The 27,018-nt window shown below is 52.3% G+C and overlaps 1 protein-coding gene across 1 annotated transcript; it reads left to right on the top strand.

Annotated features, from left to right (window-relative positions):
• The first annotated feature begins 1,655 nt into the window (after window positions 1-1,655).
• Window positions 1,656-25,925, top strand: ASMT (acetylserotonin O-methyltransferase). The gene is made up of 9 exons (XM_060002090.1): window positions 1,656-1,711; window positions 6,151-6,260; window positions 10,386-10,495; window positions 15,151-15,325; window positions 17,304-17,439; window positions 20,322-20,384; window positions 21,802-21,877; window positions 22,276-22,510; window positions 25,792-25,925. Exons 1-9 carry the CDS (start codon window positions 1,656-1,658, stop codon window positions 25,923-25,925), a joined length of 1,095 nt encoding a protein of 364 aa, XP_059858073.1.
• The last annotated feature ends 1,093 nt before the right edge of the window (window positions 25,926-27,018 follow it).

Genomic DNA, 27,018 nt, shown 5'->3' with positions numbered 1-27,018 from the left:
AGTAACTCCCTGGAGGAGAACACGGGTCCTGAGACTCTTGCAGTTTGCTTACCTGGAACATAAAAGTGTAGCAAGTTCACAGAAGCAGTCTTTTTAAAGCTACAGTGCCATTAAAAAAAAAAAAAAGACTTAAAGAAAGTGGTTCTCTCCTCACCTTGAGTTGGGGTAGCAGGTAGGTGTCAGTGCCCCTGCTGGGACCCCGAGCTGCAAGGGATCCCTCCGTCTGTCTTTGTTTTAAGGCAAACACAGATGTTCTCAGCACGTGGAGGGCAGTTATATGCTTTTTCCACCCTAGTCACATCATCGTCAAACTCTCAGGTCGGCACAATAGACTTGCACTTTCCTTCTCTGCGCTGGCATTGGTCTGGTCTGTCACCAGTCGAGGTGTGTGTGCAGGACGTGCTCAGATGCCCAGTGATTGGAGATGCCTCTCAGAGGTGCACACGGGCAGCTGTGTCAGGATTCCTGCAGCCTGGCATTAAGCGTTTTTTGCCCCATCAGCAGCTCTGAGAAAGTCGGAGGACTGGGTGTCACTCTGGGTGCCCAGGATATGTTGCTGGATGAGACAGGCCCCCTGAAACATGGGAATCTTGAAGGAGCAAGTACAGGACTGAGGAGCAGGCCACGTGGCATCGTGTGTGTATGTAGGGGAGGTCTCTGAAGTCAAGGGAGATCTCCGTGAGGTCAGAGGAGGTTTTTCTGAAGTAAGGGAGAGTCAGATCAGCACACATCTCTGAGGTCAGGGGAGGTATCGCTGTGGACGAGAGTCAGGCATCTGAATTGTAAACCTGTTCCACTGATCATGCGTATTCCACCTCCAAAACCACTGAGCTACGCAGCGGAAGGTAGAGGCGTAATCAGTGCTGCCCAGGCCAATCCTCCCTTACCGACTGGTCCTCCGCCTGCTGGGTCTGTCAGTTCCTGAGACAGGGGTGGCATTGACATCTCCAGCCGTAGCAGCAGATGCATCTTTTTCTCCTCAAAGGCCTAACAGTTTGTGCCTTTTGTGTTTGACACTGTGTTATTAGTTGCGTACAAGTTAAGGATTGTCACGTCTCCTTGGAGAACTGGCTCCTTGGTCATTTGCAGTGCCCTTCTGTACCTTGATAATTTTCCTTGTCCTGAAGTCTGTTTGGTGGTAAATGGGGAGGAAAGGAATTTGATGGAAAGAGATGTCCGTTACGTGTATGTGTCTCCTAGACACACACACACAGCATCCGAGGGTGTCAGGGGAAAAGAAGGTTTTGGCGTAAGCCATGATTGTTCTCTCTTTTCAAGCCAAGCTCCACAGAGGAGAGGACAGTAGTTTTTTGTTGTGACACAGCAGATACTTTTAGAGGCAACGTGCCTAAGAATGAGGATTCGGGAGCCTGGCTTAGAACCGTTTCACCCAACAGCCCCTCTCCTGTGAGGCTGACGGCAGTGACTTGCGTGGGGACCAGGTGAAGAGCACCCATACAGCCCGTTGGGATCCTGCTGGTTTGGACTCATCTTGGGTTTAAGGCACTTGTCGTCCTTATGACTTAGGGTGGGATTTCCCAGGTTACAGTGCAACCAACCCTTATCCACGGGTTCCACATCCATGGATTCAGTGAACCGCAGATTGAATACTATGTTTACCACCCGCGGTTGGTTGAAGCCGTGTGTGCGAAACCATGGATCCGGGAGGTGGACTCTGGGACTGCAGCATCGGCGAATTTTGGTACCGGCGGTGAGTCCTGGAACGGATCCCCGTAGATACCGAGGGACAATTGTGCTTTCGTTTATTTTCTATAAGTTCTCTTGTTTTCTGTAGGAGTTGTTAGCGATAAAAAATAGAGATTAATTGAAACACGTCTGTTAACTAATTCGATTTTATCTTCACAAACCAGGATTTTTCTTAGTTCTGAGGTGACTAGACTGTAATCAAGGGCGCTGTGAGTAAGGAACACGTTCATTGAGGAAATGGAAGGTTTCCACCCTAGAAGCGTTGTCCTGCCAACTTCTGGGGTGAATGAATGGGAGGTTTGCTTCTCCTTTTCTGTCTGTCTCACAGCATTTTGTCCTGAGCCTCGTTCTAGCCGAGTGGGCTCATTATCTCATTGTAGGTAAATAAAATCCACCCCCAATTTATCCGTTTCACCCGGCGGAGATGTTCTCCAGACCTGAGGGCCTGGGGGTCACCAGGTGTTCTGGGATTTGGGACTTGACTGTGGCTCTTGTGTCCTCTGGAACCTAGCGACCTGCATTCGAGGAGAGATTGGGACATGAGGAAAGGCGCAGAGCTCTCAGGGAGGGCTCCAGGGAAGAACGAGGCTAACGTGGCGTCGGGCAGTTGACTCACCCCTTTCTCTGCCATCTTCACTCCTGCAAACCCTGCATCTGACAGGCGACTATCGATGCAAAGGGATTTTTGACCTGCTTTCGTTTTGTAGTTGCTTTTACTTATCTGGATTTTTAAAGTTCTGCCAAAGAGGAGGGTGTCACCACTGTAACCATGCCTCGCTCCTCCAGGCACCTGTGCTTTTCCTCACCATGCCTATCCCTGCTCAACACACACGGCGGAAACCCCGCCGACTCACCTGAGTCACCTAGGCTGCTGTCTTGCCAGCTAGAGTCCCCACTTCCTGTCTTTGCCCTGTGATCTCCCACGTGGGGCTTCATGCAAGCTCACGGGGTCCTTGATGCACACACGGTTTGAAGGGGGTCGGGTCCATTTCTCAGTCCTCGGCTTCGCTCTAAACTTGTTCTTGTAACTGATCGTCCTGGGAATGTGCCTGGCTCCAGCGTCCCCCTTCTCCTCCCTCTCGTGGCCCCCGTGGAGGCACTGTGCCTCCTCCTTCCTCATACTTGGGCTCTGCTCCCCAAGGTGACACGGCTTCTAGGGTCCCAGTGTCACCTGGAGAGGTGGGTCTGGGAGCGACACGGTGACAGCGGAACGGAAGAAGGGCCTCCTGGAGGTGTGTGCTGGGAGATTGTTAAAAAGGAAGTGACACCCTTCTGTCCATGTTTCTGCTCCCACCAAGTACATGAACCAGGTTCCCCCAGACCCCAGGAAAACCGGGAGAAAGTTCACTCTGAGCCATCATGAGAGGAAGCCCTGTCCACCTCGTTTAGAGGACGCATTTCCAGTCGAACATCAGTTATTAACATTTGCAAAGTTTTCATTTATACACCTGCTCACGATGAGTCAGAGCACAGAAAACACATAAAACCTTCTGTTAACAGTAAAAAACCCAAAAAACGTAAATTCTCGTACAATTTCAATGTATATATTCTATTTTTTCTAGTTTTATTGAGATATAATTGACATTGGTTTGAACTTTGTGTAGACTGCAAAACGACCACCACGAGAAGGCTAGTTAACCTCCGCCACCTCGTGTACAGACATCTTACTTCACAAGTATGATGGGATGACCAGGTACATTTCTAAGCACAAAACATAGAGCCCAGAATCCTGGCGGGGAGAGAAGTGAGTTGAGAACGTGGATAGAACTAGAAAAGGAAACCGCACGACATTATTATTTTAAACACACTGTCTTGTGGGGTTTTAAGTGGATGGATATAGTTATTAAATCGCTAGGGTGTTCAGGGTCTATCAGACACTCTAAAGACTGCAGCAAATTGGAAAAACGTCTATTATATGCCAAGCATTGCACCGTTTGCTTTTGCATTTAGATGATATTAAAAAAAAAAAAGCGTAGCGGGTACCTGAAAGACCCCTCCCCCGGGATGGCGGTCTGGTTTCAAACTTCCAGGTGTTCTGGGCTCACCTCGGGGTGAGAGGAAAAGGCAGGATTCCACGCGGCAGGTGTGTTGGGGGGGGGGCGGAGCTCCTGTAACAGGTGTTTTCCAGGTGATGCTCGTGCTCTGTCGGAGGAGGGGGTGCACTTCGTGGAGCGTCCCTTCCAGCCCCTCCCACCTGCCCCACTGCCCACTCGCACATGGCATGCCCGAGGCCCAGCCCCCTCCTCCGGGCAGGCCCTTCCCGGGTGCTATACGTACCCGCCTCTCTCATCAGGCCCCTCCAATCAGCGCACAGACAGGCTGACGTCTCCATCCCCGAGCTGTGTACGTGTCTCCCCACACCCGCTTCAGCCTGAGTCCCCCCATCTCTGCTCTCGTCCATAAAACCCCTGCAGGAGGGTCTTCTCTCCTGCCCTGCAACTCAGGCGCTGCCCTCACACTCCCACCACCCTCACCGCCCCGTCAGAACGCTCGCACCCAGGCGCTGTAGACGGAACGTTCGCGTCCCCCCAAATTCAGACGTGTTGTGGGGGGCCCCTTACCCCCAAGGCGATGGTGTCAGGAGGTGGGGCCTCTGGGAGGTGATGAGGTCATGAGGGTGGAGCCCCCGTGGATGGGATTAGTGTCCTTAGAAAAGAGACCCCAGGGAGCTCCCTCACCGCTTCCTCCGTGTGAGGACACAGTGAGAAGACGTCCATCTAGGAACCAGGAGGAGGGTCCTCACCAGATGCTAAATCTGCCCTCGCCGGGATCTCGGACGTCCAGCCTCCAGGACCGTGAGGAATCAGTGTGTGTTGCTTATAAGCCCCCAGTCTGAGGTATTACAGGAGCTGCAAGTAACGAATACCAACCAGGTGGTCTCCAAGTACGTCTGAACTCGCCCTTCTCCAATCACGTTCCCTCTTGCTTTAGGGCAGCAAGTTAAATCATCCTGCGGCCCCAGGCTCCACACTAAAAAGCAAACAATTTGCTCAATTAAACCCACTAGAACGGCAGTACTACTAGGACTACTAGTCACCACCACTGATAGTAATAATAAAAGGGAAATAAACACTGACAAGGATGTGGGGAAACTGGGTCCCTGTGCACAGTTGGTGGGAATGTAAATAGGGCAGCTGCCGTGGGAAGCAGTATAGCAGTTTCCTAAAAAGTTAAACATAGACGTACCGTGGGACCCAGTCATCCCACTGCCAAGTGTACACCCAGAGGAACTGAAAACAGTCATCTAAGAAAAGCTTGTACAGGGATATTCATAACGGCAGTATTTACAACGGCGACAAATGTGGAAACAGCCCAAGTGTCCATGGATGGATGGATACACAGAACGGGGCCCGTGCACACAGTGGAATATGACTCAGCCGTGAAAAGGAGCGAAGCCCTGACACAGGCTGCCACGTGGATGGACCTTGAGCACACGATGCTCGGTGAGAGAAGCAGACCCAGAAGGACACACAGTGTGTGATTCCACTGATAGGAAACGTCCGGAACAGGCAAATCCACAGAGACAAGAAAGGAGATCCATGGCTGTCGGGGGCTGGGGGAGGGGGAGGGGGAGTGACTTTTCATGGGGACGGGGTCTCCTGGGGGGGATGAGAAGGTTTGATAGAGGTGATGTTTGCACAACACTGTGAAGGTCCTAAACGCTTCTGAGCTGTTTACCTGAAATGGTTAAAAGGGTCAGTCTTATGTTACGTGCATTTTACACGAATGAAAACCTAAGGATCTGGTGTTTTGGCTTTTTCTTTGATTTCTCCTTTCCCGGCTTCTTGGTCTAACTCAGTAACGGAGCCAAACTCGGGTCCTGTGTGCAGTAAAGCCAGTCTCCTTCACCCCTGTGGCGAAGGAAAGTGCAGCCTCACTGCAGGGCCCAGCAAGGAGAACAGGGCTGGTGCTCGAAAAACCCGACCTCCCCGAAGGGCTTCGGCAAAGCGTTTTTAAAGGCGAAGCACGGTAGGCGTGTCCCAGGATGTGCGATCGGCTCCTGCACAGTTCTCGGATTGCCTGACGGTGAGGGACCAGGACAGGGTCACAGGGGTTCACGTCATCAGTCCTCAGCTGCCAGGAGCTCTGGGGGCTGTGTGCTCATGATCATCAGGTAGTTAATTTCTTCCACTTGGTGGTGGTTTTAGCCTCTGCAGAGCAACTCCGGAAACGTGCACCAGATACTGTTATCTAAGTACTTCAGGGAGGAGCTACGGCAGAGGGCATGGGGGAGGGGTCTGTCCCGGAAGGCCCCAGAGGCTCCTACTCGGTTACAGTTCCCTGGGCGCCTCGATCTTTGAAAAGGTTTAGAAGGCTGGTTTGGTTCAGGGACTGGAGGGTGTACAGCTCCCCAGACATCGGCCAGCCCCGCCCTCCTGGGCCGCGGCTGGGAGCAGAGGATGGCGTGGCCGCCGCCCACCCGCCATGCTTCGGCCTCTCCAGGCTTAGGCCCACGCGGCTCACAGCCCGGGGCGTCTCTCCTGCTCATGCGTCGTCCTTACACCAGCTCGGTATCTCCTCGGCCTTGGACCCCACCCGCTGCAAGGCGCAGAGTGAGGGGTGCACCTCTGAAACAGGAACGCTGCCGTCCAACACTGATCCGTGACTCGCCGCTACTGGTGAGAAATCTGTATGGGTTTTCTGGGGCGTCTGTGACAGATGGACACAAGCTGGGGGCTTAAAATAACAAACAGTCATCCTTCCCCAGTCCTGGAGGCCAGGCATGTGAGGGTCAAGGTGTCCCAGGGCCGAGGTCCCTCCAGAGGCTCCAGGGGAGGGTCCTTCCCGCCTCTTCCAGCTTCTGGGGGCTCCAGGCGTCCCTGGGCTCGTGGCCGCATCCCTCCCCTCTGTGCCTCTGTCTTCCCGGGGCTTCTCCTCTGTGTCTGGGTCTCTCCTCTTCTGTCTCTTAGAAGGACCCTGTCATTGGATGTAGGGCCACCCTCCTCCAGGAGGCCACCTCATCTCAGACCCTTCACTGCATCACACCCGCAAAGACTGCATTTCCAAATAAGGTCTTTTCTGAGGTTCCAGGAATTTTAGGGGGACAGTCTTCAACCCAGTGCAACATCCCTATTTCAGAGATGTTAAGTGTTTGGGTTTTTTAAATGTACATTTTGGAATTGATACAACCATTTCTCACCTAATGACTAGATCACGTTGAATCTCTGATTTAACATCTTCCTTGCACGTCAGCCCTGGGAGTGTTTAAAAAGCCGGAAGCTTTTTACATTTGTGCTTACGTTTAAGTTAGAGATTTAAAAAAAAATTTATTTTATTGAGGCAGAGTTGATTTACAATGTGTTAATTTCTGCTACACAGCAAAGTGTTTCAGTTATACGTATATATGTATTTTATTCATATTCTTTTCCATGATGGTTTATCCCAGGATATTGAATATAGTCCCCTGTGCTCTACAGTAAGACCTTGTTGTTGATCCATCCTAAATGTAATAGTTTGCATCTACTAACCCCAGACTCCCACTCCATCCCTCCCCCACCCCCTCCCCCTTGGCTACCACAAGTCTGTTCTCTACGTCTGTGAAGTCTGTTTCTGTTTCATAGGTGTTTGTGTCATATTTTAGATTCCATGTATAAGTGATATCATATGACATTTCTCTTTCTCTGGATGACTTACTTCACTTAGTATGATCATCTCTAGGTCCACCATGTTGCTGCAAATGGCATGGTTTCATTCTTTTTTACAGCTGAGTAATATTCCTTTGTGTATGTGCGCCACATCTTCTTTATCCAGTCCTCTGCTGATGGGCACTTGGGTTGCTTCCGTGTCCTGGTTACTGTGCATAGTGCTGCTATGAACGTTGGGGTGCATGGATCTTTACCAGTCAGTGTTTTACTGGACCATATGATTTAGAGATGGCTTTAGAACGCGTATGGTTGTTTGCAGTGAAAGCAGAAGAGGCTGTTTGCAAGCTCGTGTACTGAGAAGCAGAGGAGCAGTGGGGATAGCCGTCTCTGTCCTGCACGTGTGTGTCTTCAACACTGATGTGCAGGGACCCCCGGAGACAGAGGCAGGGCAGCCACGCAGCCCAGAACAGGCCGTGCATTTTCATCCTGCCTGTACGTGCGATCACCTGAGGCTACTTTGGTGTTCTGGTTCTTCCTAAGTTTCCACGGATGGGCAGACCTTGTTTCGTCATGCTTTGCTTTGCTGCATTTTACAGATGGTGGATTTTTTAGAAATGGAAGGTTTGGGGCCCCCCTGTGTCGAGCGCTATTGGCGCCATTTTTCCAGCATCATCTGCTCACCTTGTGTCTCGGTGTCACATTTGGGTCATTCTCGCAGCATTTCAAACCTTTAAATTATTTATTATGGTGTCTATGGTTTTTGATGTTATTACTATGACTCACAGTATTTGTTTTATTGGGGTGGCCTGGAACCGAACCCGCAACCTCTCCAGCGGATATCTGTGTGCTTTTTTCTTTTATTTTCTTTGGCCTCGCTGCACGGCATGTGGGATCTTAGTTCCCCAGCTGGGGATCGAACCCACGCCCCTTGCCGTGGAAGCGCGGAGTCTTCTTAACCACTGCACTGCCAGGGAAGCCCCTAGGCTCATTTTTAAAGAACACTCGTCCACATAAATTCTTTTCTGGCCGATGAGAATAGCCTTCTGTCAGGATGCCGTCTTCCTTCTTCCGGTATAAATGGGGAGCGTTGAGGGCCTGGCTGTGCAGGACAGATGCTGATCCAATGAACAGCTCAGCACGGCCAGGCACCTTGGGGCTCTCGTGGCCTCTAAGTCCTTTTGAGACAGGCTGGGACCTGGGACCCTTTGCTGCAGGGCTTGCACCTGGACACACCTCTCCTGGAGCAGCAAAATACAAAGAAACTAGAAGGGACTAAAAATAACTGCGTGCATGCGCAGTTGGGGCAAATTCTGGACAAAAGATACAAAGAGACCAAAACCCACCTGTGGCCTCCGAAGAGCCGGGAGCAAAAGCGGGCACTGCGCATGCCCCGTGCACTCACACCACCAAAGCAGGGCACTGCGCACGCCCCCTGCACTCACACCACCAAAGCAGGGCACTGCGCACGCCCCCTGCACTCACACCACCAAAGGGGTGGGCAGACCCCCTAAGCCTCCCCTCCAGCCCGACCCCTGGACCCACCCCTACCCTCACCCCATAGAAGGACCCAGCTGCCCCTCCCGGGGGGGGGGGGCAAGGGCACCTGTTACTTGTTCTCGCTCTCCCCCCGCTGCAGCAGGGACCCCAGTAAAGCTTTGCCTGAGTTTCTTGTCTGGCCTCTGATCAATTTCTATCGATTAAGGAGGCCGGGAACCCCGGTCGGTAACACTTTCTGCCCCTGGAAGAGTAAATCCAAGCCCCGACCTTGAATTTCATAGGTTCGTTCTCATCACTCAATCTCGTTACTAAACTAATCGCCTTAAGTGAAGATGCCGGATCGATCCTGCAGCCGAGGGGGATCTGGCTGAGAAAGGGCTGCTTGCATTTTAATCAAGCAAATGGTGTCCAAGGCCAGTCCCTCTGGCCTCCTGTGGGTTCCTCCCAGGGGTCCCCCCGTCGCTCTCGCCTTCAGGCTGTGTCCACCGTGGCATGCTCAGCTGACACTGAGGTCCTGCTTGCCGGAGTCCAGGGTGGAAAAAGGAGGGCCACCACGGCGGGGGCAGGTGCGGGGGGGGAGCTGCAGCCCCCATCTGGGCTCTGAGGGTTTAAACTTGAGCGTCAGAAATGGCTGGAAAAGGGGGGAGCAGCTCCCCAGCGGGGCTGGGCCATGGCAGGACCCGGTTTAGGGCGGGTTCTGGGCTTCCTCTGGGATTAGCATGGCTCACCATGGTTCATTGGTGATTGAAACGCCTTCAGTGGAAATAATTGATCACCCTGGTGTAGCGGATTAAATGATGGCCCCCCCCAAAACATATGTCCTTGTTGTAACCCCCAGAACCCAGGAACGGGACCTTATTTGGAAAAGGGGTGTTTGCAGATGTGATGAAGTGAAGGGTCTGAGATGAGGTCCTCCTGGATGAGGGTGGCACTACATCCAATGACAGGGTCCTTGTAAGAGACAGAAGAGGAGAGGCACAGACACAGAGGAGAAGCCCCAGGAAGACAGAGGCAGAGACGGGAGGGACGCGGCCACGAGCCCAGGGACGCCTGGAGCCCCCAGAAGCTGGAAGAGGCAGGAAGGACCTTCCCCTGGAGCCTCTGGAGGGAGCGCAGCCCTGGGACACCTTGAACTCAGACGTTTAGTCTCCAGGACTAGGTGAGGATGAATGTTTGTGGTTTACAGCCCCCCAGTTTGTGGTCATTTGTTACAGCTGCACCAGAAAATTGATACACCCCCTCTCTCCCCATATGAAGGGCCCAGAGCCTGTTCAATCCATCCAATGGGTTATCAACGCCAGGGATTAGTGGGCGTACGGGTTTGGGACCAGTTCCACAGCTGATGGTGCAAGGGCGGGCAGGGGCTGGGGGTGCAGGTGATTTTAGGGCTGTGTGCTCATCAGGGACAGAAGGAGTGAGCAGAAACTCCGGGGGTCCCCATAAGCTTTGTCCTCCCCTTAATCAGGCTGATGGAATTTTCTAGAATAATCCATCTTGGGCTCACTCCCGGGCCTCCAGCAAAGAGCTTGAGGCATCAGCACTGAGTCCCTGGCTGTCCCCTCAGCTTGCTCAGAGACCCGTGATTCCCGAAGCCAGGACGTTGGGGTCCTCCAAGCCAGGCTGGCCTGGAGGGAAGACGGGTTCCCCCTGGGGAGGAGAACTGCGGTCTCCTGGAGGAATATTCCAGCGCCTTCGTGGTCGCCCAGGTGGGGGGCTCTGAGAGCTAGCGGCCGGGCGCGTAGACAGCCTGAGGCTGTCACCTGCACTGTCTGCTCTCCTCCGGGGGGGATGAGAATGTCCGGGAACTCTGGACAAGACTGTGTGCAGAAGCTTGGCCATCGGGGCCTGGGGCCCTTCTGGGGATCTGTTGACCCCCACGGACTCCATCTCAGAATGATGTTGATGCAAGCTTAACCTGAACTAGATAAGATGACAAAGGAAATGATGGTTATTGGAATACAGGTGTCAACTTATTTCAAACACTTGGTGATCGAGGAATACGGGTGCTCGTCTGCTACACCCTAAGGTGATGCGTTTAAAATCGGGGCAGCTTTGAAAGGTTCACCCAGGAGGTAGTAGACGTAAGTGTTTCATCCCTTCTCGTGGCCGAATACTATGTGCAGTGAAAGTGCCAGACACAGAAGGTCCCAGGGTGTGTGACTCTGTTCATGGGAAACGTCCAGGACAGGCAAGTCCGACGGGCAGAAAGTGGGCTTGTGGCGCCAGGGGCTGGGGAGGGGGATGGGGGTGACGGCTCGTGGGGACGGGGTGTCCTCTGGGGGGGTGAGAAGGTTCTGGAAGCAGATGGAGGCGGCGGTTACACAACGTTGTGGATGTGCTAAACGCCGCTGAGCCGTTTAGTCTAAAATGGTTAAAGGTGATTCTTGTGTTACTTGCATTTTTGCTTCAATGAAAACTGGAGGGAAGTTGGAGCTGGATTTTGTGTTGTAGAGAGACAGGGGTGGCAGGTGTGTTGAATGAGGTTGTGAGCGGCGGGGGCAGCCCTTCGGCCGGATTCACTGGGAATCCGGTCCGTCCTCGCTTTGGGGTCCAGGTGGTGCAGCTCGCCGTGCGCAGTCGCTCAGAAGCAGGTAGGGGCAGGTCAGTCTCCGCTTGCTTGAGGGCGAGGCTGGGCCTGTGTCTCTGAAGAGCACGAGCCCTCCAGGCTTTCTCGAGTGAGGCTCCGCCGTTGAGAACACACAGCCTCACCACGTGGCAGCTGACTGTCCTTGGGGCCTAGAGATGCCCCAAGCTTGGCCACGCTGGCGGGAGGGGAGGGGTGTGTGGGTCTGTGGCAGCAAGACGGGGCGCTCTCTGCAGCTGGTGGTCCATCCAGACCCCCGGCTTCAGGGAGGGCACTGCCCGCCGGCAGGGTCCCACGGTCTCTGCGGCTGCTGTCGTGCCCCTGAGGACAGTGTAGCACCTCCTGGCCACGTGGTCACACATGCATGGTCTGGGCGGACTTCGTCCTCGAGGGGGGTGCTTAGATTCAGGAAGGGTGGACCGAAAAGGGGAGTGAAGCATCTTCCCCATCCAAGGTCCGGATCCCCCGAACGCTACCCGGGGATGCCCCTGGGCTACGACGCCTATCTTAGCGCCACTGAGATATAGGGAAGAGGACCTTACAGAAAACAGAGTAACTTGCTGCCTTCCCCTGGCTTGAAAACGTGACCCGGCTGTGCTCCCATCCCGTCCCCAGCCGGCTGGGGCTGCCCGCTCTTTACTCAGTGCCAGCCGCGTGCTCACAGGGCGTGCGGTGGCTTATAACTCTTGGGAGGAAAGTCGCTTTGGTACACGCAATTTCATGCCGTGTACTGTCACCTGTAACAGAATCAGAGCAGATGCAAGTTTAGTTTTAGAATAAAACTTAATACAGCCTGAACAGAACGAGAGAGTTAATAAAATCTCCGTAGAAGAAAGCTGAATGCAAGCTTGAAAGAATAAGTCAGTAACCTCTCGATAGAAGAGTGATTACAGCTCTACTATAATAAGAGTTAATACAACCTCACTACATGAAAGCGAACACCGTCTTAATCAGATAATACAACCTTAATAGGACAAGAGTTAATAGAATCTCAATACAAGAGGTTCATCCAACGTTAAGAGCATAAAACTTACTACAACCACATAGAATAAGAGTTCGTAAAATCTTCACACACAAAGCGTGAGTACAGCCTTAATACAGGAGCTCATACAGTCATGACAGGGTAAGAGGTAATGCAAACGTCACAGAGCAAGAGTCAACACAACCTTAACAGAAGAAGAACTAGTACCATCTTTAGAGAAGATACCTTAACACATCCTTAATAGAATGAGACTTAATAAAACCTTAATAGAAAAAATCTGAATACAACCTTCGTGGAATGAGAGTTGATAACATCTCAGTAGAACAAGAGTGATCGCCATTTACTATACCAAGAGTTAATACAACCTCACTGCAAGAGCTAATACCATCTCAATAGGATAAAACTTAGCACCTTAATACGGTAAGAGTTCATGCGACCTTAAGAGGATAACAACCAACAGTACCTTTGGAAGAGTAGATTCAATCTTAATAAAGTAAGAGTTAATGCAACCTTAAGGGAATAGGAATGGATACAATCTTAACGAGAGTTAATATAAAATATAATCTTAGTAGAGTGAGAGTTGATGGAACTTTAATGTAATGGTTCTCAAGTGGGGACTGTGCCCCCGGGGGCACACCTGTCAGTGTCTGGGGACATGTTTGCTTGTCACAGCTGGGGAGGGGGGAGGGGAGCTCCTGACATCCGGTGGGTGGAGACCAGGGCTGCTGCTGCACACCCCGCAGTGCCCAGGACGCCCCACATCAGAGGTTGATCCAGCCCCCAACATCGGTAGCGCCGCTGCCTTAATAGAATAACAGTTACTAGAACCTTAATAGCAGAATTAGGAATTAACACAATAGTATTACACTCCCCTCTCGCACATGCATTTGGAGGGCTTTCCAGTGTCATCGTGGGTCGGGAAGCAGCAACTTCCCTAGTTAACGTAGACACAGGTCTTATTTTTATACTGTTAAAACAAACCTAATCGTAAGTGTGGGAAACACATTGTCTCAAGAAACCATCTCTCCACTGCACACCTGAAACTTAAGACAACACTGTAAACCAACTACACGCCAGTAAAATTTTTTTTAATTTTTAAAAATGAAAAAGAATAGATGAACAATAAGGACCTACTGTGTAGCGCAGGGAACTATACTCAATATTTTGTAATCTATATGGGAGAAGAATCTGAAAAAGAATGTACACGTGTATTCTTTTATATATAACTGAGTCACTTCGCTGTACACCTGAAACTAACACGACGTTGTAAATCAACTCTACTTCAAAAACATAAAAATAAAAATTGTACCCGAAATCTAGGGTACAATTCTGGAAAAAAGAAAAATAACTGTCTCTCCTTGTGGGGCGTTAATGGATCCACCTCTCATGGCCAATGTTATCCCAAACCTTGTGTGCGAGGGAGAAAAATGCATTGATGGTTTATTCATTATTTTTACCCTTTTTGTATTATTTGGAGACACCCTATTCACTTCTTTAGATGGAGAGAGAAAAAGAGAAAATAAACCGTCTTAAGACTCTTGACACCAGCAGGTAGGGAACACCACTGACACCTTAAGGAAAAAAAAGGACTGCGTATATTTCCTTGTTTGGAAAATGCAAACAATGCAGAAGGAAGGGTGTGGAACGAAAACGCAGAAGGCCCTGTCTGTCCCCCATCCCCCGAATTTCTGCTCCCAGGTGACCAGTGTGACCAGCGAGAGAGGATTATAGGATTTTGAAAACTCACGCGTGGCTTCCCGTGGTTGCATGTGCGCCTCAATATCCCTCGGGCGTCCCCTTTGGGGACCTCAGAGTCCCTCACGGGGGGTGTGCATTTCCCAGGACAGGTTCTTGCTGTTCCGGGCAGGTTCCGTGAAGAGCTTCTGTGGACGGACAGGGCAGGGGCAGCTGCTGCAGACGCCTGGACCTACCAGGCTCCCACACCTTTGCTCCTGCCCGGCTGGCCAGCCCACGAATGACCCCCTTGGCCCCCGCCCCTAGGGGGACAGCCCCCCCCGGGCCCTGGCGCCCCCCCTCCCTGGGGACCGATCCATCCACTCCCGTGGGGCAGGGTTAGGGCTGGAACAGCAGGAGCAGTCTCTTCGTGGGTGCAAGGTGGAAGCGTCATTTAAAAACTTTTTATTGTGGTAAAATAGACGTACTGTAAAATCTACCATTTTTCAGGGCACAGTTCATTGGCCTCAAGTCCATTTATATTGCTGGGCAACCATCCCCACCATCATGTCCAGAACTCTCCCATCTTCCCAAACTTCGTCCCCATTAAACACTGACTCCCCCTCCCCCAGCCCCTGGACACACCATCTACTCTCTGTGAATGTGACTCTTCTAGGGAACCCCGGTACGTGTCCTTCTGTGTCTGGCTTCTCTCACTCGGCATCGTGTCCTCAAGGTTCATCCACATCGTACCTGGATCAGAATTCCCGTCTTTTCTAAGACTGAGTCATGTTCCATTGTTTTTACACGGTATTTTGTGTATCCGTCCATCCGTCCATCAGTGGACGCCTGGGTGGCATCCACCTTTCGGCCATTTTGAAGAATGCTTCACGTGAACACACGGGTGTCCACGCTATCTGTCCGGCTCCCTACTTCTGGTTCTTTGGGGTCTACAGCCAGCAGTGGAATTGCTGGATCCTGTGGTCGTGCTACGCTGAATTTTGTGAGGAACTGCCCTGTTTCCCTGAGCACTTGCAGATGCACGCTCCCTCCCCATGGCGTGTGCGTCTCTCGTTCTTAAGAGAATTGAAGCTGAGTCTGGTTTCTGCCGTTGCCCCGAGGTTCTCTTCGCCGCCTGTGAGCTGGGAGCCTTTGACCTTCTGGCCGAGGTCCCGGAGGCCCTGGGCTTGGCTGCAGTGGCTGCACGTCTGGGCGTCAGCTCCCGGGGGACAGAGCTACTGCTGGATGCCTGTGTGTCCCTGAAGCTGCTTCAAGTGGAAGTGAGGAGAGAAAAAGGTAAGCATCCTGGCTATTCTGAAGGAGGCATTTTAAAGGTGCACCCTCAGCACTTTTTTTTTTTTTCTGTAAAGGGCCAGAGAGTAAGTATTCTTAGCCTTGTGGGCTGGCCGTGTGGTCTCTGCAGCTGCCACCCATCTCTGCCCTTGGCGCACCCAAGCAGCTGGAGACAAACAAATGGGAGGGGCTGAGTGCCAATAAAACTTTATTGACAAGACAGGTGGTAGGCCAGGGTTTCAATAAAACTTTATTAACAGAAGAGGTGGTGGAACGGGGTTCTAGTAAAACTTTATTGACAAAATTGGTGGTGGGCTAGGGTTCTAATAAAAGTTTATTGATAAAACAGGTGGTGGGCCAGGGTTCCAATAAAACTTTATTGACAAAAACAGGCAGAGGGCCAAAATCAGAGAGCAAACGCAGGATGTCATTTACCAGCTCCGGATCTAGAGGTTTCCTCAGGCTGGTGTATGCACTGGAACCCCGATGAAGTATCCAAGGAACAAGATAAAAATGTGAAAAAAAGAAATCTCAAGGGAGTAATTTTCCATCAAGCTGAACTGGTTCAGTTCAGGGGTTGCCATTTATGATGAGAGTATATTATTTTGGTGTTGAAGCTGCTTTTCTCTTATGGAAGATGGTGATGGTAGGGTTTTTTTTTTTTCTTTTTTTTAATGTCCTTCCTTTGCAAGATTCAAAACTGTCAACCCTATGTCGGTCATCCAGATGGTTTTTTAGAGTTTTGTCAATCCGAGAAATTGCAAAGTGTAGGGACTATGGCTTGATAGAACAGGAGTGGGTGGACCAGAGGTGGGGGGGTGGGTAGCTGGTGGGCTTTTTTCTTGCAGCCAAAGGACTCGTGTACCTGTTGGATTTCTGGGGTGCGGCCGAGTTAACTTGAACAGGAAGACATCATCTGAGGGGTTGGTGGTGCTCAGATAGCCCGGCTTGGAAATCAAGCAGGTACCAGCCACACCACGGGAACAAGCTTTGCAGGTCCCCCTCCCGGCCCCCACTGGCAGCACTGCCCCTGGATGCCCAGCCCATGCTGAGACCCAGCCGGGACACACCTGTGGAGGATGCTGGATGTTCTATGGGAAGCACCTGGGGGTGGGAGGAGCCTGTGGTTCCCGCTGACATGCGGCCCAGGCAGGTGAGGATTTGGGCAAGCGCACAGGCTGGGAAGCCCCGTGACGGCAGCGTCCACTCCGGCTGTGCCTCTGGGGTCCCCGTGGAGACCCACAAACATTGGGCAGGTACGCATTGTGCAGGAGAAATGAAAGGCTAGATCCTTCCTCCTCGTGAGCGGGACAAGCCGCTCCTGTCCTGGGAGGGATGCCATGACCAAGAACAGGACCATGCCGGACCCCAAGCACCACAGCTGGGCCCCCAGGACAGGCCCAGGCACCGGATGAGCCGTTTGGACATGTGGCCCCGAGATGCCTAGGGCTGTCCCCCCTTGTCGGGGGCTGGAGGGCTGGAGTGGCTTAGGGCGCAGCTGGGGAGCACGGTGCCGTCTGCCCCGGGGGGCTGTGGGCGTCCTGCACCCTGTGGAGATGATGGCCCCACCAGGCTCGGGTCCCTGCTGCACAGCTGAGCTCACCCAAAAAGCGCCCCTTTCTCCCCTGATCTTTGTTTCCTCTGCACGAGTCGGGCTGTTGCCCCCGTATGTCCATTTTAGAATCAGGTGTTGCTTAAAGGTCCGCAGACTGTAACATACGTTTCCCTCGGGCTCGTTGGCTGTTCACCGCTCCGCCGGATCTTCCCATGGGATTTGCCGAAGCTGAACCCAGCAGGTGCGCCTGCTGCCCACAGGTCAGCCGGCCCTTCGGGACGAGGGTCCAGCTGTTGGGGCTTCCGTGGTCCCAGGCAGGAATCGCGTTTCCATCAGGGTGTTCCCAGTGCTGGTGTCGGCATGTCGGCGGTGCCGTGGTATCTAATGGGTTTTTGGTTTTTTTTCCTCTGTTCTGTGTGTTTCCAGCTGTGTATGAAAACACAGAGCTCGCCAGCACCTACCTGGCCAGAGCCAGCCCCAAGTCCCAGCAGGACCTGCTGCTGTACGCGGCCAGGACCACCTACCTGGGCTGGGGCCACCTGGCCGCGCGGCTGTCAGGTGGGTGCGGTGTCGGGGGCGCTCCTGAGTCCCAGGGCTGCCTGGGGGCTGGTTTTCAGGGCATCCGAGGAATCGAAATGCCGGGTTTCTTGTAGAACCAAACGCGACATCATTAGATTTGGGAATCCGGAGCAGATGTGTGAGGTCACCTGGTGTCGACCGACGGGATTACTCTAATGATGTCGTGATGAGAATCCTTGTGCTTCAGGAGTCTCCAGGGGAAGCGGGGGCGCCCCAGGGCAAAGCAGGAAGATAATCTGGAACATACGGTGGGAAACCCTGCGTGCTGCTCTCTGCGTGCGATGGCTGTGCCGCACACCGGGCTTCTCAGCCTCACCCCACTGGCATGTGGGGCTGGGTGAGCCTCTGATGTGGGGCGTCCTGGGCCCTGTGGGGGGCGGAGCAGCTTCCCTGGTCTCCACCCGCCAGGTGCCAGGAGCACCGCCCCCCCCAGTGCGACAACCAACAATGTCCCCAGACATTGACAGGTGTCTCCTGGGGGCAAAATCAGTTGTAACTGGGAATCACTACGGTAGAGACAGATGGATAGAGCTATAGATAAGTGATAGATATTGATAGATCAATATTATTAGATAAATACTGATAGATAAGTAATGATACATTATAGATGATAGATGATTGATAGACAATATTGACAGTTTGATAGGTGATTGATAGATATAGATAGATATTGATAAAATGATAGCTATTGTTAGGTATGGATAGATGATAGGTAGATAGATGGATCTATAGATAGTGAATCTATAGGTAGATGTTAATGATAGATAAATATTGTTAGATAAATGCTGATAGATAAGTACTGATAGATAGTGATCAATAGATGATAGATATTGACAGATGATTGATAGGTAATATGCATAGGTTGAGAGATAGATGATGATGGATGGACATTATTGGTAAATACTGATAGAAGATGATAAATATTGATAGGTGGGTCTAGATAGATGATAGAGAGATAGATGAATACAGCAGTCCCCAACCTTTTTGACACCAAGGCCCGGTTTCATGGAAGACAGTTTCTCCACGGACGGGGCGAGGGGCTAGTAGGATAATTCAGGCAGTAACGCAAGCGATGGCGGGATGGTTCAGACGGTAATGCGAGCCGTGGGGAGCGGCAGATGAGGCTTCGCTCGTCTGCCCCCTGCTGTGTGGCCCGGTTCCTGACAGGCCGTGGACCGGTACTGGTCCGCGGCCCAGGGGTTGGGGAACCCTGGCTGAATAGATAGATAGATAGACAATAAGTGATAGCTGGTGGAATTATAATAGGTGACTGATAGAGAGAATCTCTGATGCTAGGTCAGGGTTTCTCAGCACGACTGACATCGGGGCTGGGTGACCCTCTGATGTGGGCGTCCCGGGCCCTGTGGGCTGTGCAGCAGCTTCCCTGGTCCCCATCCACCGGGTGCCAGGAGCTCCCCTCCCCCAGTTGTGACAACCAACTGAAGACATTGACATTGTTGAGAACCGTGGCTCTCCATTTTCTTTCTTAATTATTTTAACTTAAACCCCATCTTGAGCCTCCGGTAGCTTAGCCGTGAGAACCCGAGGACCCAGTTATGCCGCTGGTTTTGGAAAAGGTACAGCTCATCAGATTCACGCTTATCGTCACTGTTTGCTTTCACGTTTCTCTTCCAAAATCACACCCACGTGAGACTCACCGCGCACGTGGCGTCGATGCTGTTCTGAGCGTCTCCAGGTGGCCCAGGGCCGGTGCGTAAAGTGCGTCAGGGTCGGGCCCACAGCTTGGAGCCAAGGGGACTCTCAGTAGGTCTCTGAGGGAGACCAAAGCGTCAGGGGTCTCGTGTCACAACCAGACAAGAGGGCACAGTAGGGGCAGTGGCACGGCAGAGCGTGGACGCCCGTCTAAGGGGCCAGCCCCCCGTCAGCTCCCACGAGTTGTGTCCACGCGACCGTGGGGTGACAGCCGCCCCAGCTTCCGAGCTTTGTGTTTTATGAGAAGCAGGATGTCGCGATTTCAAGGGGACGCCCCCTGAGGTTTTGACCTTGGGGCCCATTCAGTTAAAGAAGGAAGCCGTGAGGAGCTGGACACAGCCCAGTGGAGTCCGCCCGAGGGTGCGAGTAACCAGCGGTGCCGCCACATCTCCGCAGCCCTTGCTGGACCCTCTGGAGTCGGTCCGAGGGACTTCAGTGCTTTGTCCCACGTGCAAAAGGAGCCTCTGTTTTCGGAGCAACAGAGAGTAACAGGCTTCTTCCTCCTGCCTCGTGCTGGTATATCTGGGTCCCACGCGGAGGCACGCATTTCTGCTGCTGTGTATTTTTCATCAGTGTCTCCCGAAGGTCAGGTGGGAAAGAGATGCCTCACCTGACCGAAGGCTGCGTCACCTCATATCCATGAAAGGAGCAGGGGGCTGACTGCGGCCAGACTAGATCCAGGATGGAAGGAGGACACACCGCAGGGAGCCAGCTCGCCTGTACCTCAGGCAGCGGGGCCCAGGAGGACCCAGAAATCCCCCCCCACCGGCCTCAGGGGAGTAGCAGGAAGCTGTGGGTAGACCCTCTGGCCCTCCAGCTACAAGGATGGCCCCAACCCCAGGTGCCAGGGGCTGAGTCCTCCTGGACCGAGGCATCGCCTCATTTCACGGCATCTTTACACACCGTCTTTAGACTGTTCCTCGTTTCTTCTTTCCTCACATCAGACAGGTCTGCAAGACGGGTAACCTGCAGCTCTGAATGTGCAGTTATTTTTTGCAAAGTAGAAAGGAATTCGTGAGTGTCTTGGGTTACTTGTTTCCTGTTTGCTCTGTCTGCGATGTAAGGATAGGGTCTGTGAGCACCAGTGTGCGGTACCTAATGTGCAGTAAAGTCTCGGAACCCGAGTGATGCCCGCCCCGTTTTCAGAGACAGGAGGAACCAGTATCTGAAGGCCTTTGGGGTTCCCTCCGAGGAGCTCTTCACTGCCATCTACAGGTAACGCCAAGCACCTGCTTTTTTTTTTTTGGCCTCGCTGCGGGCTCTTAGCTCCCCAGCCAGGGGTTGAACCCGAGCCCCCTGCAGTAGAAGTGCAGGAGTCTTAACCACTGGACCGCCAGGCAGGTCCCAAGCACCTGCTCTGATAGGGTTATGCTTATATTTTAAAATTTTATTGGAGTGTAGTTGATTGACAGTGTTGTGTTACCATCTGCTGTGCAGCAAACCGACTCAGTTATACATATTTATACAATCTTTAATATTCTTTTCCATGATGGTTTATCCCAGGGTATTGCATGTAGTTCCCTGTGCTCTGCAGTAGGACCTTGCTGTGTATCCATCCTATATATACGAGGCTGCATCTGCTGATCCTGACCTTCCACTCCTTCCCTCCCCCACCCCCTCCCCCTTGGCAACCACTAGTCTGTTCTCTGTGTCTGTGAGTCTGTTTCTGTTTCATACATAAGTTCATTTATGTCATATTTTAGATTCCACGTAGAAGTGATATCATATGGTATTTGTCTTTCTCTGACTTGCTTCACTTAGTATGGTAATCTCCAGGTCCGTGCATGTGGCTGCAAATGGCATCATTTCATTCTTTTTCTGGCTGAGTAATATTCCACTGTATATATGCACCACATCGTCTTTATCCATTCCTCTGTCAGTGGACATTTAGGTTGCTGCCATGTCCTACGTGGAAACAGTGCTGCAGTGAACATTGGGGTGCATCTTGGGATCTTTTCAGATTATGGTTTTCTCCGGACACACGCCCAAGAGTGGAATTGCAAGTTCATACGGCAACTATATTTTGTAGTTTTCTGAGGAACCTGTGTACTGTTCTCAATAGTGGCTGCGTCAATTTACATCTCCACCATCAGTGCACAAGGACACCCTGGTTTTAATAGTTCCCGGTGACCCAGCGAAGGAAGAAGATGGATATCCCAGTAGGACAGTGGGGAGCATCTTTCTGTCACTTCCCAAAGGCTGTTGTGGTCCTAGCTCCTTTCACTGCAGCCAACTAGCACCGGCTCCAAGGACGAGGGCGTGGGACACAGATGTGGTTCTCCGTGTAGACAGCAGTGAGAATCCTCTGGGCGGGGTTGCAGGCTGGTCTGCTGAAACTCCGAGAGCAGAGTCTTCTCACGCTGCCTTCCTGGTGGAGGAAAACACCGTGTGAGCCTGCAAGGATCAGGAGAGTTTACTGGGGTCCTGGGGGGCAGATGTCACTCCTCCGTTGTGATGCTAGCGGGGATGAGAAGGAAGGCCGGCCACGCCTGTGCGTTGGACACTGGGAAGCTCCCAGAACAGACGCAGGACTGGGTGGGTGGTCGTCCTCCCTGTCTTACGGGATAAGGGGGTGGGGCTTGGTTGAGGGCAAAACGGCAGCGGTGAGCACCAACCCTCGGTCTGGTTTCAGGAGACCCCGCAGCTCCCTCCTGACCCAGCACTGCCTTCCCATAGAGGAGGGACGGAAAGCACGGGTCGCCCTTCGGGTAGGGATGTGAGGCTTCAGAAAATCATCTCTGGTGCACAAGGGGTGTCTTTGCCATGTTCGCTCGTAGCAGGTTCCTCTAGGCAAGAGCAGACTTGCAATTGCTCTGCCTTGGGGCCAGCTGGGCGTGAAAATGCAAGACAGGAGGGTCTCCAGGACCTGGGACGTGCATGCCGTTGGCGTCTGGGAGGGTCCCCCTTGTTTCTCACTGGGGCGTCCCCTGGAAATGTGCCCCACAGGGACCCACGGGCACATCTCACTCCAGCATTTGCCCAGGGCTTCCTCTGCTTGGCTGTTGTCTTCGGGTGGACAGATGCCCTGGCACGAGAGGACACAGTCAGGTCAGAGTCTGTGTGGAAGGTTGGCATGCGGGTTGGCCCAACCAGGAAGACCCCCTAGATTCCAGGGCCTGTAGGTGAGCCTGTAACTATGGAGACCAGAGTGTGGGTACCACCCAGGTCCCCACCCTGTCACGTCCTGTGTCCGCTTGCAGGTGGTTCCGGGGCTCTGGCCAAGGCGTGCATGTCTCTGTACCCGGGGTCTCAGGTCACCGTGTTTGACATCCCGGACGTGGTCCAGATGGCAAAGAGGCACTTCTCATTCCCGGAGGATGAACGGATCGGCTTCTGTGAAGGTGGGTTTCCAAGTGCTGTCTGTGTCCACGGGGAAACATGCGTCCCGGGGGGGCGTGGGAGAAGGCGGCAGTGGATGGTCAGAGTGGGTTCCTTCACCCTCCAAATATACTTCCCCTCAACCTAGAACTGTGAGTCATGACAGATGGAAAACTCTGGGAGGGTATATTGTTTTCTTGCAATTAATTCTTTCTTGAGTATTGTACTGGGTTCAACACTGTCCCGTCAAAATTCATGTCCAGCTAGAATTTGCGAATGGGACCTTATTGGGAAATAGGGTGCTTGCAGATGTGATGAAGTGAAGGGTCTGAGCTGAGGTCCTCCTGGAGGAGGGTGGCCCTACATCCAATGGCAGGGTCCTTCTAAGACACAGAAGAGGAGAGACACAGACACAGAGGAGAAGCCCCGAGAAGACAAAGGCACAGAGAGGAGGGATGCGGCCACAAGCCCAGGGACGCCTGGAGCCCCCCAGGAGCTGGAGGAGGCAGGAATGACCCTCCCCTGGGGCCTCTGGAGGGAGCGCAGCCCTGGGACACCTTGACCTCACATGTCTGGTCTCCAGGATGGGGGAGGGTGGTTTTCCTGGTCTGTGGCCATTTCTTACGGCCACCGCAGGGCACCCACACAGGCATCTAAATCCAGGTCACTTATGAATGACAGTAAATGACGTGGGTTGAAGGTAGGGTCAGGGGTCAGTTCCTGACGCAGAAGCTTGAGAAGGTTCTCGGGCTTTCCAAGGCTCAGAGACCACAGCAGCTTTGCCGAGAGCTGGAAGGGACTTCCTCTTGCTTTGGAAACGTGGGGTGCGGCTCCCAGAGATGGGCTGTCCCAGGAACTAAGGTCTAACCAGCAGACGCCCTGTACCTCCATTTATGGAGGAAAGTGGCCTTGCGTGGTGCTATTTTTCTGCTCGCTCAGAAGAAAAACACCAGGTGGGGATATCATTTCCATCCACTCTTAGGTCTGCTGTAAATTCACTATGATGATGATTATTATTTTTGGCCACACCATACGGCTTGTGGGATCTTAGCTCCCCAGCCAGGGATTGAACCTGTGCCGCCTGCAGTGGAAGCGTGCAGTCTTAACCACTGGACCACCAGGAAAGTCCCTCGCTATTATGTTTTTTTTTTTTTTTAAATCACCTGCACGGGACTTCCCTGGCGGTCCAGTGGTTAAGATTTCATCTTCCAGTGCAGAGGGTGTGAGTTCGATCCCTGGTCGGGGAGCTAAGATCCCACATGCCTCATGGCCAAAACACCAAAACATAAAACCGAATCAATATTGTGACAAATTCAATAAAATGATCTACAGCAAAAGATCTTTAAAAAAAAAAATCACCGCCAAGTTCATGGCATCTCATGGGACAGGCCATCAGCGTTGCATCTGGGGCCAGATGTGGGGTAGACACTCCCGAAATGTTGACTGATCCAGACGAAGGATCATCTCCTTTTGAGTAGCTCTGGATCCGATAGGCTGATTTCAAGGTGACAAGAATGTGCTGAATCGTGTCCTTGAAGGGCTGGATACCATCTTTATTGAAAATTCTGAAATTTGGGGACGTCCCTGGTGGTCCAGTGGCTAAGACTCCACACTCCCAATGCAGGGGGCCCAGGTTCGATCCCTGGTCGGGGAACTAGACCCCGCAGTTAGACTAGCTGCAACTAAAAAGTCTGCACGCCACAACTAAAGAGCCTGCGTGCTGCAACTAAGACCCGGTGCAGCCTAGATGAATACATAAATAAAAATAAATATTTAAAATTCTGAAATTTTGACCATCAGGAATTTGTTGGGGGGTGTGGGGGGCTTAATGCTGATTTTTTAAAAATTCTTTTTAATTTTTATTTATTTTTGGCAGTGCTGGGTCTTCGTTGCTGCGCGTGGGATTTCTCTAGTTGTGGCGAGCGGGGGCTACTCTTCGTTGCGGTGTGCGGGCTTCTCATTGCGGTGGCTTCTCTTGTTGCGGAGCATGGGCTCTAGGCGCCTGGGCTTCAGTAGTTGTGGCTCGCAGGCTCAGTCGTTGTGGCTCGCGGGCTCTAGAGCGCAGGCTCAGTAGTTATGGCGCACGGCCTTAGTTGCTCCCTGGCATGTGGGATCTTCCCGGCTCAGGGCTCGAACCCGTGTCCCCTGCATTGGCAGGTGGATTCTTAACCACTGTGCCACCAGGGAAGTCCCTAATGTTGATTTCTAAAGCCATTGTATTAAAATACCAAGTTTTGGGGCCCCTTAAATTTTGTGCACAGAGGCAGTGCCTCACCCTGATCTTAACCCTAATCCCACCCCTGGGGAGTCTTCCTCCTACTTCTTGGAGATACACGATCAGTGTTACTTCGGTGCCTCATTTGGAAAATGGGGTGAAGAAGCAGACTTTGGAGGTTGGGGGAATTAAGTGAAATTCTACTTTATTATGTGCTGTTACCCCGTTGAGGTTGGGTGTCTGCGATTGGCCCCCAAGGGCAGCTGGTAGAAGGTGCAGGCATGTCGACCTTCATTCCTGGGTCTGCATTCTCTCCAGGCTGTAGGCAAACAGACGCCTGACCGAATTTGGCCCTTGGGCCATAGTTTTCTAAGAAAAACCCCTGTCTTTCTTCACTGAGTGGAAGAAAACCCATTTGGAGGAACCTCCTTCTCCGTGCCCTGTCTCATGGGGGAATATTCTGGGGTCCATGTTTCCTGGGGACACTCAGCACAAGAAAGAGATCCAGGGGATAGCATCTATGTCATCCAAGACATCCTCCCCAATTCCCGTGAATTTGCAGAGTATGGACCACACAGGTCAGCTGAGGTAACCCTGTACGGCTCAGCGCTATCCAAGCTCTCTTCCCACATTGATACTTCTTGCAGGAAAAATGGTAGGAGAGTTGAGTGTTGGCCATCACCTACAGGTAAGAGTCTCTCGTGGGCATCTTTATTCAGTCAGGGAAACACGTATGGACCTTGCTGGTCCAGTTTGACTCATCGGAATGGAGCTTCTGATCCATTGCCAGGGACCTCCTGAAATCCATGGCTTAAAGGATGCTGTCTGTTTACACGGGACCTTCGGAAACAAAATAAAAATAAAACCATTGTCCAGATCTGATGGAGGGAAAGGGGCCCCCAAACATCGTTCAGAATGGTCCTGTCTTCACTGAGATTTCTTTTTGTTCAGGGGCTGGTTGAAAGGTCACCAGCTGGGAAGATCTGGGAAAGCTCGGTCCATACAGGTGGCCTTTCCCTGCTGGGTGTTGGTGTGGTCCAACGGGATTGAGATGCAGGCTGACCCCAGGGCACTCGCCCTGGGTCACAGGAGATTTCTTTAAAGACTGCCTTCCAGAGCCGGATCTGTGCATCCTGGCCAGGGCCCTGCATGACCGGACGGCTGAGAAGTGTTCACACCTGCTGGTGAGAACCTATCAAGCCTGCAAGACAGATGCGTGGTAGGGCTGGGTGTCGCTGTGCTGTCAACTCGGGGCAGGGTTGGCAGACTCTCCTTGGGGTGCCGGGGACTGAGTTCATGTCACAGGTAAGGGGGGTCGTCCAACCAAATGGCTCTCCTTCCACAGCAGTAATTAAAACCGACCAAAAAAATGGCATGGATAACCATTCTGCAGCGTATCCCAACGAAAGCTGGAGGCAGCCGCTGTGTGTGATGGGGACAGTATCCTGTGAGGTCACGATGCTAAGGGTCCACGAGGGCGTGGGCACAGCCTCTGTGTGTGATGAGGTCACAGTCGCAGCCGACCACTGAAGGTTTCCTTGCTTTCGGGACGTCACCACGTCTCAGGCTTTTGCATTGCTTCTCCCTCTCCAGAATCGTCCATTTTCCCCAGAAACTGTGGTTCTGTTGGTGGGGAATCATTTTCAGAGGCGGAGTTGCCATTGCTGGGAGGGCAGTGTTTCTCGACCCCTTCCGTGGAGAGAGCTGGGAAATGGATTGAACACGCTGAATTATTTGCATTTCCATCCATAGGGACGTTACCGCGCAGTTACTCAGTGTTTCTAACGCCGTCCTTGTGTGGTGTCCTACGCCCGGAGCCATGCTCCTAAGATCATCAATAGTACTTGTTTGCCTGTCCTGATCTGTACATGACGTCATCCCAAAGGAGCAAAACCAAGGTTACTGCAAACAAGAGAACTGCCAGGCCGTGCTGTGGCTTGTCTGCAGTTCTTCTGTTTAGAATAGCCACGAATTGGTGCGTCCACGGTCACAGAAACTGCGGTTGTCGCCCGGAGGTGGTGTCGCCGATCGATCGGCTCGTGGTCTTTGGTTTGCTTCCAGTGTTTAGGCCTTGCCTCTGATTTTTATGTGCTAATTCTTGGAGGACTAACACATTTGCATGATTCGAAAACCAAATGCTGATGAAAAGTCCATGCAGAGAAGTCCAGCTTGTAATCTGACCCCCTCACACATATTTCTCCCCAGCTCTTGTAGGAGAGCTGATTTATGCTCTTTTTTAAAAAAAAAAATTACAAAAATAAATAAATAAAGCCACCGTGTTTCCTGGGTGAAGCCACGCCCGGGAGGGACCTGGCA

The sequence above is a fragment of the Delphinus delphis genome, chromosome X, assembly GCF_949987515.2.
Source record: "Delphinus delphis chromosome X, mDelDel1.2, whole genome shotgun sequence".
In the NCBI taxonomy this organism is placed as follows: domain Eukaryota; kingdom Metazoa; phylum Chordata; class Mammalia; order Artiodactyla; family Delphinidae; genus Delphinus; species Delphinus delphis.
This window is presented reverse-complemented; position numbering and strand designations above follow the sequence as displayed.

What these genes read in the sequence shown, in the direction of transcription:
- ASMT (XM_060002090.1), top strand. Translation starts at nt 1,656, where the DNA reads ATGGATCCGGGAGGTGGACTCTGGGACTGCAGCATCGGCGAATTTTGG. An exon ending in CACCCGCTGCAAGGCGCAGA is followed by an intron (nt 6,261 to 10,385) that starts GTGAGGGGTGCA and finishes TCCCGAAGCCAG; the next exon opens with GACGTTGGGGTCCTCCAAGC. An exon ending in GGAAGTGAGGAGAGAAAAAG is followed by an intron (nt 15,326 to 17,303) that starts GTAAGCATCCTG and finishes GTGTGTTTCCAG; the next exon opens with CTGTGTATGAAAACACAGAG.